Below are 15,043 nucleotides of genomic sequence, written 5' to 3'. Positions count from 1 at the left end.
TACTACAGGGTGGCAAAAAGACTCTGGTGTTGTGTGTGTTAAGGCCCTATTCCACGGAACGATCGGCCATTTTTGGCTGTATTCAGCCGTTACGGCCGATAATTGTTCGTTGAAATAGAAGGCAACGATCAGCCGACATTGTTTATGTCGGCTGACCGTTACAGTCGTTTGTCTTTCAAACATGTTGAAAAACAAACGACTGTGATAGCAGCGATCTGCTTCCTTCGCTCCGCGGAATAGGAGCAGCGGCAGCAGACCACCACTATCCTCTATGGGCTGCACCGAACAATCTAGCAATCACAATTGGCACCCCCTACCCTGTAGCCCCTTCCCCACTCACCCGATCGCTGCCACCACATGTAGTAGCGGTGGCAGCGAGCTAGGAGCAAGGAGCAAACGAGCGCTGTCAGCGCTCGTTTGCTCCTCTATGTCGGCCCGTGGAATAGAGGCTTAAGAGATACATGAATGTATGTCGCCTTCTAGGGCAGGATTGCTGTTTAATATGGTGTTCAGCATTTAGAGATACAGCAGGGCCTCATAGAGTCAACTCAGGCGTTGTATGGACATGTATTATGGTCATGTGCTTGAGGCATAAATAGGTTATCCCAAGATTACCCATATACACAGGATAACTTGCTGATTGCTGGGTGAGTGTCTGACTGCTGGGACCCAGACGGCATTTGTCCCCATATTAATGGAGTGGCAGAACATGCTCAGACACTGCTTCTTTCATTTCTATGAAGCTTCTGAACATTGCCGATCACTGAACTCTGCAATGTTTACAACTATTATGGAAGATGAATGGAATGGAGGTTGGGCTGGTGCGCTTCTACTCCATTTACTTGGGGCTCAATTGACCTCTGTTCTTGTCATCTTTAGGGGTCCTAGCAGTCAGACACCCACCCACCAATCAATCAACTAGTTACTTTCTATGCTCTGTTCTCAGGATCTTAGGGGTGGATGGACCCCCACCGATAACCTAGTTATCGCCAATTCTGTGGACAGGGAATATATTTCAATCTTGGTATTACCTATTTCAGTATACCATTTGCCAAAAACAGATGATCATGTCAAGTTCTTAGGACCCAGAGGACTCAAACACCAGAGATGCAAGATTCTTGGGGAGGGAGTCTGAAATGAACTCTTATTTCCCAATTATTCTCTTGTACACCAATGTATGCTTTATTACTATTAAGAATTTTACATTCCAAGGACCTAGAAAGTGATATCTTTACCTCAGCCGATGTGACTTTGTGCATAAACATAGACTTAAGAAGCTGAAGCTATCTTCTTTTGTAATGCAATAACTTCCGCTGTCCTTGCCCTATGAACATATGGATATTTATATATCAAACATGTTTACTATCTAAATGTGCAAGCTATTCACAAAGCCGGTTGTTTACAATTACACCAATGTCATTTTTAGTTTTGGAGACACGAGTCTTACGCCATAATCCTCAAGAGAATTCAAGTGAACAAATATAGAATGCTGTTGGAATTATTGCCCCCCCCCCCCAACTTTATTGTTGAGCTATGAAATCAGATAAAACGCTCGGCCACAAGTTACCCTATTTATCTGATATGGCTTCTCATACAACTTCCTTTCCAGCATCATTTAGTCATTTGGCTGTCAGGAGATAAATCTAGTGCAAGACCAACATACAGCTGTCATAGTGTTACAGATAGAATGACTCACATTGCTGAGCCCTTTAGTCATTGCCAGTGAAATGGTCATCTCACATTTCATACCAAGGAGAAATGCAATGTGGTTAGTGTATGGGATTTTTTTTTTCATCATAAGGTCCATTGCTACGCCTGCCCTCCCCTTGTACATCTCACATGACACAAGATCTGGCTAGTTAGCATGTCTGGAATGAGAGAGCACCTATCTCCGTGTCTGAGCTCGGCCCATAGATGTTGGTTCCCAGGTTGGAACATTACCTCATCCAACCTTGCCAGAGACAGGGTATATAAAGCAGGACTGCACTGAACCGGGACAAGAGGGAGCTAACTTGTCTTCACCAAGGTTAACATCAGGAAAGGACATTTGAAGACACCACAGGCAAAATGTTGCTGAAAGTAGAAGAATTGGTAGGTTTATTTTTATTATTATATTAATAATTATAATATAATATTTAATTGAATCTAATTATAAAGCAGTTGTGTATGTTGATTTGGTGAGACATAAACGTATCATATAACAAGAACATTTACTCATAATAGTCAATGGTTATTTTATTATATTTGGGTTTACCTATATGGTTAATTATTAATATATATATTATATATAAATAGTTTTTTTTTATTTGAATATAGTAAAGTAAACGATAAACTGACACTCATGGCCATGGATAGAATTGTCTTGGTGATCAGTACCCAAGCCAATGGTGTATCATCTGTAAATGTGCTTAATGTTAGATCTTCTGTGAAATTTGGTGTTTCAGTCACTGGTTTGCAAACTGTATTGAGTTGGGGGTCTTTGGGGTAATCTTTACTAAGGTATGAGTTGGGGTCTTTGAGGTAATGTTTACTGAGATATGAGTTGGGGTCCTTGGGGTAATGCTTACTCAACACAAACCCTGATAAGAAGGGGATGATTTTTTTTTTATAAAATGGAAGAAATAAAAACTAAAAAAAAAAAAAAAAAAGGCAAGCTGACGTTGTAGAGATCATAACTATGTCTCAATAATATTTCTTCTTAGTAAGGTATGAGCTGGGGTCTTTGAGGTAATGTTTACTGAGATATGAGTTGGGGTCCTTGGGGTAATGCTCAACACGAACCCTGATAAGAAGGGAGTGATTTTTTTATAAAATGGAAGAAAAAAACTTTAAAAAATGCAACCTGACATTGTTGTATAGATCATAACTATGTCTCAATAATATTTCTTCTTAGTGCTTGATAAGATTATTTATATTTCGACACAAGTTGTATAGACTGTTACAAGACATGTGACTCTTGAAAAAGAAACCAGATCGGTTTTGAAACGTGTTGGGTCTAATAAATCATCTTTTTTATCAGACATCATTTTCTATGGTTAATTGCTCTCGGACCTGCACCCTGCACCTGTTATGTGGAGGAAGGAGATATGTTTAAGATATGTTAAGACATATTTGGAGTAAGGAACTCAAAAAATGTATTCATATATTTCTCAATAGGTGACCGGAAAGAAAAGTGAAAATAAAGATACTGGAGACTTTGTGTCTGGAGAACATGGAGTATATGAAACGGCTATAACCCTAGAAAAGCAAGATGACCTGAAGACAACTTCAAAATCACTGATTGATGAGGAGGAGGAGAAACAAGCAAGACAGAAACTGCTCAAGGCAGAGGTAATCTCATTACACTAAATTCTTTGATGTCAGCTGATAAACATCTAATGTGTTCTTCATATCAGCATCTCTATTCATAGACAAAGTAATACATGCTGCCTTGTTAATTGAAACTGAAGGTGATGGTCATTTATTGGGCTACATCACAACATTGTATTGATGGTCTATGGTAAAAAGGGCTTCTTGGACTTGAATTTGAAGGGGATATTACATAGTCCTCTTACTGTTAGAAAAGTAACATCTCAAAATAATAAATAGCAACACGAAATACTAAAGGGCATACAACTTTTAATTAAAAACAAACAAACAAACATAGTTTTGAACAATGTTTAAACATATCCTCTATCTTATGATTAGATCCTTAAAAAGAAACTAGATGAACGCCCAAAGCTTGACAACTTGGATGATCTGCAAACTATAATAAAGCTAAGAAAACGAAAAAGAAGTAAAAAAGTTAAAGTGCCTGTGGTGAAGGAACCAGAGCCAGAACCAGAGGTAATTGTGAGAAAGAAAAAAAAAGTCATATACATATCATACAAACCTGACACTACAGAAGTAACATCAAATAATACCTCTTATGTAGATTGAACATGTGGATGTGGAGACATTCTTGAAAGCCGCCCTGGACAACAAGCTGCCTATAGTGGAGAAGTTCTTGGCTGATGGGGGTGATCCCAATGCCTGTGATGAGGTATTGTGCAGCTTTTTCTTTTCATTTGATAAACTAAATACAGTTTTGAAATAAAATCTGACAAGCCGCAGCATCCCAATTGGCAGCGAGATGCAATTTACATCATGTTTGGCATGCCAGAGATCACTCCAGCCTCATGGAAGTTGCAGTTCAGCAACAGCTGAAGCACAGATGACGACTGGGCATTATACCAGTCATGACGGCATGAACACTGATCAACCGTACCTAAATAGTTAATAGGAAATTATACTGTACATACTTCAGTGTTATGTGAATATTCCACTTTATAGCATTATAGCTTTATGGCATCTAAATTCCATAGAAAAAAAATAGTTTGCCCTCTATGAGACTGGAGGTTTTGTATGGCGCCATCGACATCTATCAGTGCTACCTGAGCTTGTGTGACACTGGAGGTTTAGTATGGCCCAATGGACTTTTGTGGAAGATTGTAATAGATTGGAGGTTAAGTATGGTCCCATGGACTTGTATAGGTGCTATGGGAGCTTGTGTGAGACTGGAGGTTTAGTATGGCCCCATGGACTTGTATAGGTTCTATGGGAGCTTGTGTGAGACTGGAGGTTTAGTATGGCCCCATGGATTTGTATAGGTGCTATGGGAGCTTGTGTGACACTGGAGATTTAGTATGGCCCAATAGACTTTTGTGGAAGATTGTAATAGATTGGAGGTCTAGTATGGTCCCATGGACTTGTATAGGTGCTATGGGAGCTTGTGTGAGACTGGAGGTTTAGTATGCCCCAATGGACTTTTGTGGAAGATTGTAATAGACTGGAGGTTAAGTATGGTCCCATGGACTTGTATAGGTGCTATGGGAGCTTGTATGAGAGGGAAGATTTATATGGCCCCATGGACTTGTGTAGGTGCTATGGGTGCTTGTATGAGACTGGAGGTTTAGTAATGCCCCATGGATTTGTATAGGTGCTATGGGAGCTCGTATGAGACTGGAGATTTAGTAAGGTCCCATGGACTTTTTGGGTGCTATGGGAACTTGTATGAGACTGGTGGTTTAGTATAGCCCCATTGACTTGTATAGGTGCTATGGGAGCTTGTGTGAGACTGGAGGTTTAGTATGCCCCAATGGACTTTTGTGGAAGATTGTAATAGACTGGAGGTTAAGTATGGTCCCATGGACTTGTATAGGTGCTATGGGAGCTTGTATGAGAGGGAAGATTTATATGGCCCCATGGACTTGTGTAGGTGCTATGGGTGCTTGTATGAGACTGGAGGTTTAGTAATGCCCCATGGATTTGTATAGGTGCTATGGGAGCTCGTATGAGACTGGAGATTTAGTAAGGTCCCATGGACTTTTTGGGTGCTATGGGAACTTGTATGAGACTGGTGGTTTAGTATAGCCCCATTGACTTGTGTAGGTGCTATGGGAGCTTGTATGAGACTGGAGGTTTAGTAATGCCCCATGGATTTGTATAGGTGCTATGGGAGCTCGTATGAGACTGGAGATTTAGTAAGGTCCCATGGACTTTTTGGGTGCTATGGGAACTTGTATGAGACTGGTGGTTTAGTAGAGCCCCATTGACTTATGTAGGTGCTATGGGAGCTTGTATGAGACTGGAGGTTTAGTATAGCCCCATTGACTTATATGGGAGCGTTTTTAAGAATGGAGATTTTTATATGGCACATTGACTTCTATGGAAGCTTGTATGAGAATGGAGGTTTCTGTGGGTGCTATGACACCGTGCATGAGACTAGGAGTTTAGTATGACCCCAAGAACTTGTGTGCCAGGGGGGCTTTTATGAGAGAAAGTTTAGTATGGCCCCATGAACATCAAGAGTTTGTAGTAAGCTGTTACATATCTGCCTATGTGATGCTATACTAAATCCAGCATTTTACCAGTACCAGTGTATTCAGACAGCTCCCGGTACACTTTTAAAACCTGTGTATATTAAGTGGTGCTAAATGATAACTGTTCCCTACATATGGAAATGGTAAATCAATAGCAGATGACAAAACTCATCTCATAAAGTAAGCCAGGGCTGGGAAGAATGTACACGCTGGTAACAATGTGCTTATTATCATTCCCACAGTACAGACGCACCGCACTGCACAGAGCATGCTCAGAAGGACACCTTGCCATTGTTGAGAAGTTAATTGAAGCTGGAGCAGATCTTGAATTCCGCGACATGGTATGTGGATTTTTCCAATACAGGCAATGAAAAACAACTGTAAGAGAGCGTCTAGAGTAATGCTGGAGAATTCACTGGAAAATTTTGCTAGATTACAAACAATGATCCTGTTGACTCAAAGCTGCTGAATTTCACAAGGCTCTGAAATATAAAGGCAACATAATAGATAATGGACAGTTACTCCTGTGACCTCCTGCAAGCAAAGCACTTTAAATGCCACTGCTCCTGCCCTGCAATTATCTATGGAAAGAACAAAATTATGACACCATTTAGTCACAAAAAGATCAAATTGGAAATTTATTTAATGCATTTTCATCAGAGAAACTATAACCTGAGTAGCATTTAATTCCCTGCTACTAGAGAACAAAGCCTAATGTTTTAAAGTTTAGCTGTCAAATAAGTGTTAAAAATAAATAAATAAAAATTCTAGGCAGAAACAGCAACAGCGCCACCTAGAGATGTATAGTCATCAGCAATTATCTACTTGCTCCATAGTTCAGCCTTTAACGTATTTATCAGTGTTATTGATGAGTCCAAGGAAATTGGGATCGGGTGGGATCCAAGGATCTGAGGTCCCATTCAACCGAGGTAAAAGCAGTCTGTGCGTTCAGCTGGTGGAGGTAACAGGTGGCTTTATATCACAATAATAAGGGCAAACCACAACGAGAATCACTTTCATTTTTACGCTGTCACTTATTTTTAGAGAGTATCATATAAAACATGTGACTTCTCTCTTGTGCTCTAAATGTAACATGTACAGACAGGAAGTTTGCAGCGAAATGCACTGGGGATTTTATCACCTAGGGCGAACAGACATTTCTCATAGAAGAGACTTATTTATGCATTAGAAACTATGATAAAATCACTTTGTATTAAACCTTTCATCCTGTCATTGTCATATATATAATGTGATTTAACTAACCTGTTTGGTAAGATATAGATGCCAGGCGTGTAGCCTGTGGTCATTTGTGAATATTGGAGTTAATAATTATTTTCTAAACAGCTGGGGTTGTTGTGAATTACAAAAAAAAAAAAAAAAAAAAACTAACTCACCTACCCCCTCCACAGGTCAGGGCCAGAAGCAGTTAGCTCCATTCACTATGTAGTGGTGGTGGCCTGTAACTGCAGCTCAGCTCCTGTTAAAGTGAATAGTAGCTGAGCTGCAGTTAAAGGGGTTATCCAGCGCTACAAAAACATGGCCACTTTCTTCCAGAGACAGACCCACTCTTGTCTCCAACTTGGGTGGGGTTTTGCTGCTCAGTTCTATTGAAGTGAATGGAGCTTAATTGCAAATCGCACCTAAACTGAAGAAAAGAGTCGTGTTGTCTCTGAAAGAAAGTGGCCATGTTTTTGTAGCACTGGATAACCCCTTTAACAAGCGTGAACACTACAGACCCATCTGTTTGTGTTAAGGGGGCCGTGAGCTGGCACTCTGCCACTCAGTGACTAAAGACTTCAGAAGAGAAGGATTTAGGGGTAGTGATTTCTGACAGCCTTAAAATGAGTCACCAGTGCAACCAGGCAGTGGGGAAAGAAAATCGGATGCTGGGGTGTATAGCTAGAGGTATAACCAGTAGGAAGAGGGAGATTGTGATCCCGCTGTATAGAGCTCTGGTGAGGCCACATCTGGAATACTGTGTCCAGTTCTGGAGACCTCATCTAAAAAAGGACATTGATAAAATAGAACGGGTCCAAAGACGGGCTACAAAAATGGTGGAGGGTGTAAGGCATAAACCATATCAGGAAAGACTTATGGATTTGAATCTGTATAGTCTGGAGGAAAGAAGGGAAAGGGGGGACATGATTGAGACCTTTAAGTATGTTAAAGGACTAAATGAGGTTCAGGAGGGAAGCATTTTTAGTAAAAAAACTGAGCTCAAGAACAAGAGGACACAATGAGAGGTTATCTGGGGGAAAGATCAGAAGCAACGTGAGAAAATATTATTTTACTGAAAAAGTAGTAGATACTTGGAACAAACTTCCAGCAGAGGTGGTTGGTAAATCTACAATAACAGGAGACCTGTCACCCCCCTGTGCGCGCGCTGCAGAGATGAGTCCGGCTCCATTCATTCTCTATGGACGCTGGATCTATCTTCACAGCGCGCGCCGGCTTCTGACCAGGATATCTCCGTCCCGGGACTGGCTCTGGGAGCGTGACTCGGCGAGATGAGGTCAGTATAAGGGGATCTAGCTGCTGTGTCTTTGTAAACAATGAGGGGGATGCATTGCTTGCATAAGGTCCCTGGCACCTCCACTAAGGTGATCTGCGGGGTTCCCGTAAATTGCACCCCCTCCTATCAAACATTTCTGGCTTGTCTTATTTCAATTTCAATTTCCAGAGGACCTTTTATAACAAGATATAGAAATTCAAGCCTCAACACACATTTCACATGATTTTATCTGGTTTCTTTACAGCTTGAATCCACAGCAATTCACTGGACCTGTCGTGGTGGAAGTGTTGAAGTTTTAAAACTACTTCTTAATAAAGGAGCAAAAATCAATGCAAAAGACAAGGTACGTAGGTCATAAACTGGCATGCAAACCTATCTGTGCCAGATTCACAAAAAATCATAGCACTACTATTGCACAGTGGATAGAGCCTCTATATGTCTAGTTTTTCCACAGTAAATCCCTTATATTCTGATATATTAAACCAAATATGTGGAGTTCAAAGGGACTCAATAGTGTTTAGAAGTTCTCATGACTCATATACCTTTGCTGGAAAAACATGGATCCAGTCCTGGGAAACTGGAAGAAACACTGGAGCCACTGGGGCGACAGGGATCGGAGCAGACTTCAAAGCCCCGCAGCCTTATGAGCAGAACGCAGATAGGAACAAAGCGATTCCCTTGTTCCTACTGTAGATTTGCTCATCTCTAGTTAGCTACATTGAACTACACAGAGCCATCAGGCAGCCAGTAAGAGTGACATGAAGAGTATTTAGTTATGCATTGGCTTCTCTTCTTCTGAACCTCTGGTTGGATATTATCTTTGTTGGGTAAGAGCGTAAATCAGGGGCCTGGTACCACATGGCCCCAGACCTGAAAGAAGTCCAGTCCACAATCCTCTACCAATACATCTTCTGATATCTCTCATTGTATTTTCACATTTTATGCAGTCCCTGCAATCTCATACGATCTGTAAACAGACTCTTATAATTTTAAAATAATTCCCCTTACTCAGCCAGAAGTTGATACAGTTGAACACATAGAACTCTCAGAACGAACACTCATTGGTTTTCATACTTAGTTATTTATATATTTGCAAACTCATGTGCTATGGATATCTCACAGTATCTATTTTTTACCTAACTCAGAAAAGGCTTCGGCACAATTTGATCATGTGTCTCTATGCTCTTTCCCTCTCTGCAGTTGTTAAGTACTCCCCTACATGTCGCAGTGAGGACAGGACAGTATGACTGCGCAGAACATCTCATTGCATGCGAAGCAGACCTAAATGCCAAAGATCGGGTGAGAAGAATCTCATTTTCTTATCTCACGGCTTATTTACAGAGATCAAACCTGCAGTGACTCATAGCAAACAATACGTTATTACATTGGAAGTGTGCTCTACCTGTAATACTCTGCATCCCCACTTGTTTAGCACATCAAGCTTCCCCATCTACAGTACAATATACAGTACCCCATATACAAATTATTTAATCATTTTTATAATAGGGTAAATGGACTCCTAATGATCTTACTATTATTTGATTTCTGCGAAAGTCACATTTTAAAACCAACACAGCACCACTAATAGGCTGTGCCTAGTATTGCAGCTGTCTATTCTCCTTAGTGAGGTTGGCCTGCAGTACTAGACACCAACAATGCACTCAGAAATCCCCTTTGGGATTTAGATATGGTAATTTACGACTCTAAATGAGTGCTCCATCTCTGTGAAATCACTTGAATTCCCCTTGACACATCTGTATTACTTCATGTACCTCAATGATGTCATATTTTGGTGCGGAATGATCTAAACAACCACAAGGTCAAAAGTTATACACTGTGTTATGTCAACAGCAGGGCCTGAGGGGCGGTATACGAGGCAGGGATTCTCTCTATGGCTCTCTGAATCCATGTGTCATGTACCGCCCCCTCCAGTCTTGCACCACACATCATTGTATCTGTCGCCTGAGACAATTGTATCTCACAATCACACACTTTACTAACGTCGCTATTATGGACTATGCAGGAAGGAGACACACCGATGCACGATGGAGTGAGACTAAATCGCTACAAAATGATCAGACTCTTGATCCTGTATGGAGCCAACCTAACCATCAAAAATTGTGTAAGTTCTTCAAATCAAAAGTTTATGGAATTCTATTCTTTACATATCTCATATGGTCAAGTTTGTGTAAAATAACATAAAACACTAAAAGGGAGATTTAGAAAACCTATGGTGTAAAGTGAAACTGTCTCAGTTGCCCCTAGCAACCAGATTCCACCTTTTATTTCTGTGAGGAATGAAAGGTGGAATCTAATTGGTTGCTAAGGGCAACTGAACCAGTTTCACTTTACACCATGTTTGATAAATTTCCCCCTAAGGGTAGCTTCACACGTAACGTATCCGCAGTGGATAACTCGCTGCGAATTCGCATCGAAATCCACTGCGGATACTTTCCCATTCACTTCAATGGGCTGACATACTCGCAGCAGGATTGTCATCTTGCTGCGAGTATGTCAAAATCAGCGTTATTAACTCCTGCAGCCCAGGAACATACTGTACCGGGTCCCCGCTCCGGCTTGCTTTGGGGGTTCCCAGCGGTCAGCCAATCAGTGCGCTGAGGATACATTATGCGTGAAGCTACCCTAAATGTTTTTTATTTCCATGGCTTTAGGAAGTAATGGGTTTCCTATACAGTTTCCACTAAAAGGAAAATAGGAACCAATGGCAGATTTCTCCAGGCACAATTACTGTTTGCAGGTGGTCCTGGGAGCCAATCAATAAAGATATACAGGGGGATTGTCTGAGTGTCCCAGAGCTTTTAATTATAAGACACCTACAGTATGTAAGAGCAGTAGAAAGTTCCTCTGGAATATATAAGCCAAAGTCTTTGAAAACCTATCATGTTTTGCTGTGTTATTAATTTAAAGCACTTCAAGGAATTTTTATATTTTCCTGTCTAACTGAATTACTTTTATATTGTGCTGACAGGCCGGGAAGACACCAATGGAGCTCGTCCTCCAGTGGCAGAATGGAGCCAAAGAGATCTTCAATGGCCTCCAGGACAAGTCATACAAGGGCTCTGACATACAGAAATTCTGACAGAGCTGCCTAACCGCATCACTCTGAGAAAGCATTCACCAGGCACTTTTCCCCTTTTTTTGCTACATGCTTTGAGATAGGACTATTCCATATTTATTTATTTGAAACTTTTTGCACTTTTCAATGTTTTATTATATTTATGTATTTATTGATGTATTTTTAGTAGGTCTGCATTACTTTTGTGCTGTATACTAATTCCATGCAGGCAAAACACGTGTCTGGGATGACAAACAGAAAAAAAAGACACCTTTGTTGCCTGATACAGTTCTATTAACATATTTATATGTTATGTGTAAGAGTAAATATGCCACACTATGGAATTTACCATTGTGTTGGACTATGACAATGATGACTAACAGCGGGTAAAGTCAGGATGTATTCTTGGCTGTATGTTTAGGAATGTAATGCTTCTGCAACGGGTCAGGCCCAATTCATTTGCGGCTTCCTACTCGGCGAAGTTACTTAACCTATAACAGAGACAAATGCAAGGTCGGTAAGCAGAGGGGTTCTATCCGCGGACACGGTGATCTCAAGTCATGGAGGACATCTTAGTGCTGCTTCAGTCTCGCTCATGAAATGTATTTTTGGGTTTGAGTAGAAGCACCAGATGTGTCCAGGAGAACACCGAGCCGGAAGAAGATAGAAACAAGATATTACACTGTATGTTCTTGTTTTATTAACCCCTATATGTAGCTTGTAAGGAAGGTACTTGTGTCACAAGCATTATTCTTGGAAGGATACATGACAGAAGAAGCCGTTCTCCAAGAAGTATATTAGGTAAACCCTACCAGTGTAGCCTTAATAAATCATGTATGTATTCTATAAAGAAACACTCCAGGCAATGCCTTATTATATGCCAAGTGGGTAACACAGGGAATCCCTATAGGTTTTCCTTTAATCACTGTGTCATGCACCTCCCCATAAGCAATCATATAAGACAGTATAAACCCTGTGCCTGGATTGTTATTTTATATTAAACTATTGAGATGGACAGGAATACATGTCTGCATTCACTATATATGATAAAAGGTATACATAGTATAAAGGGGCACCTAGTGCTTTAGTGCACATGTGTAGAATGCTCTGCAAGCTATTGTGGCAATGGTCTAGAACCCCAACATGTCCTCAGCGACATCAGGGTTCTACGCCTAAGTAATGATGGTCACAGAATAGTTAAGACGCCAGATGAGACTAGAAAGAAATGCAATGCATTGCAAATGGAAAAGTTTGTACTTGGAAGGTCCTTTTGTATATCTGTATTGTATTTTCTGTACATTCTGTATTGATATCCTGTATTTATGACACTCTTGATAACTAAGGTCTTTTGTACCAAATAAGTAATGGAACAAAGACAACTTATGCTGATTCTTTCCAATACAGAAAGACATATATGTCCGATTTTACAAGGTCTTATAATGAATCATGCTAGCAAGGATCTATAAGTATCATGGGTCAGTGCTTACGGCCTCAGTAAGCCTGTGATCCTGCATAGTGGTGATCATTTGGTTTAAAGACCAAAACTTTATTGTGTATAATAGTATGGTTGATGAGCAGTTGCACCAAGGATGATAAGTGTGCGCCACCTAGTGGCCACTGCCTTGTAATACATTGCTCTCCTGTGCTATAGAAGACTATGGAACCATGTGTCAAAAATGGCATTAAACTTGTATGTGTGCAAAGCTACAATTAGCTCAAAGTGCACTTGCTGCTGGTCAGGAACTGGCAGCTAATATTCACAAAGCAGCAGCCGCTGACTAAACTCATGTGTACCTGTAATAAGAAGGGCACAAAATATAGAAACCTGTTAGAACTGCCTTCTCTATGCTGTAAAAGGTGATGTCTACAATTAGAAAGGCATGGCTGTCAATGTCCAAAAACAGCACAACACCTGCTTACAGGTTCTGTTCTGCAGATCAGTCCCATTCATTTCAGTGAAACTGAGCTGCAATATCAGGCCTAACACACAGACAGACGGGGGCGCTGTTTATGGAAGAGAGCAGCCAAATTTTTCTACTCTTTTGCAAACCTTTTAATGCAGTATCTTAACGGAGTGAAGCCACAAAACTAAGCCAGCAGACAGATGGGATTTTGAGTCAAGTATTTATTCACAAATAAAGAGATCTCGATTCCATTTTGGTTTTATGGTTTCATGTGAAAAAGAAAAATACTCTGTTTAGCAATAAATTTGTTGAACTCTTCTTTGTACGAGCCTTTTTCTATCCAAAACCCTGCGCATCCAGACACAGCATGGCACATTGACTCATCCAGTCTGTCTTCCTACAGGATGCAATGGGCACATTGGTTTGCCAAGTTTTATAAGAAAATAAATTCCAAATTACAAGTTATACAATGTATCTTAATGGCGGGGAGATCACAAAGCTTTTCCCACATCATTGATCCTGTTGTTTCTCCTTTCATTCTGAAGGGTTCATTTAACACACTGAACGATATATAGGCAAACATCATTCCTTCTTTGCCTTCTTGAATGCTGGCTCAGCGGATTCCTCCTCCTCTTCTTTAACTTGTGGTTTTTTCACAGTATAAGTGATGCCAAAGGCAGTTTTCCTTGTTTCTAAGGTTAAAAACACATCATTGAATACGATGCGCCATCTGCCTACCAACTTCATGTAAATTTTGCATAAAAGGATTAGGTTAAAGTACATGGCACAATGCAAGGCGGCAAATGATTGAAACCTTAGGGCATCAGTAGTAGAATAGACGATTCCTTGTACCCTCTGCTAGATGTGTAGCACATAGATTAAAGAAACAACATCTTTCACACACCTCACAGGGTGCAAGCACTTTTTCATAACATGAGTAACCTATTACACAGTGATGGGCAGGTGTGCACAGCGCATGGAAAGAAGGGGGGCTGCTGATGGTGGCATGGGGCGATGGGTAGTAATACTGCAGCGGCTGTAATGTGTGACCATAACTATAAGGCTTAGGCTACACAACTAATCTGGCCGCACACAGAATCACTGTGGTGCGCTGTCTGCATCTTGATATACCAAAGCTAACAAAGTGAATGAGGTCACAGCGACCTGAGGATTACAACACGACCACAGTCACTATTTTATCTGTGATGTAGTCAGTGTGGCACATGCCTCCTGAATCTTATTTAACCCTTTCAATCACTTCTTTCCTTTCCCATACTAACTGGGACGGGTGGGGATCACTGGTGACAAATCCTAAAGATACGCTATCAATATGAGATTGGTGAAGGGTTTGTATTTACTTCCTACCAGGCCCAGCTCAAAGCATTTGGCAGTGGCTATACCTGGCAGTGCAGCTAACTCCATTAAAGTGTACCACGCACTGTGCCTGATAGGTGGGGAAAAAGCTGTAGAGCTCACAAGACACTCAGCTAATTGGGAGGGGTGATGGAAGTCATGCCTCCACCCAACTGATCCACATTAAATAGGATCTGGCATCACTCCTGACCTGCCTTTCTTGGTTACGGTTTGGGATAGATAGATATAAGATAATAGATACTCTATTCTATATAGAGTATATATTAACATCTGGTTGTTAGTAGTCTCTGTAAATGATAGATCCATGATCCAGAGGGAATGCATATTACTAAACTGA

At 40.8% G+C, this 15,043-nt stretch overlaps 2 protein-coding genes across 4 annotated transcripts in view; one reads left to right on the top strand and one right to left on the bottom strand.

Annotated features, from left to right (window-relative positions):
* The first annotated feature begins 1,976 nt into the window (after window positions 1-1,976).
* On the top strand, window positions 1,977-13,651 carry ANKRD1 (ankyrin repeat domain 1). Its single transcript, XM_069980362.1, has 9 exons — window positions 1,977-2,091; window positions 3,157-3,330; window positions 3,688-3,825; window positions 3,914-4,021; window positions 6,083-6,181; window positions 8,597-8,695; window positions 9,553-9,651; window positions 10,376-10,474; window positions 11,342-13,651. Exons 1-9 carry the CDS (start codon window positions 2,068-2,070, stop codon window positions 11,450-11,452), a joined length of 951 nt encoding a protein of 316 aa, XP_069836463.1. The 5' UTR covers window positions 1,977-2,067; the 3' UTR covers window positions 11,453-13,651.
* The window catches only part of RPP30 (ribonuclease P/MRP subunit p30), a 19,633-nt gene continuing 18,137 nt past the window's right edge, over window positions 13,548-15,043 (bottom strand). For all 3 annotated transcript variants that reach the window (XM_069980363.1, XM_069980365.1, XM_069980364.1), the window contains exon 12: window positions 13,548-14,024. In XM_069980363.1, the coding sequence (XP_069836464.1) occupies window positions 13,915-14,024 (110 nt within the window). In that variant the 3' untranslated portion in view covers window positions 13,548-13,914. The remainder of the gene's footprint in view (window positions 14,025-15,043) is intronic.

The sequence above is a fragment of the Dendropsophus ebraccatus genome, chromosome 8, assembly GCF_027789765.1.
Source record: "Dendropsophus ebraccatus isolate aDenEbr1 chromosome 8, aDenEbr1.pat, whole genome shotgun sequence".
NCBI classification, from domain to species: Eukaryota; Metazoa; Chordata; class Amphibia; order Anura; family Hylidae; genus Dendropsophus; species Dendropsophus ebraccatus.
The sequence above is the reverse complement of the archived record's forward strand: the minus strand, read 5'-3'. Positions and strand labels throughout refer to the sequence as shown.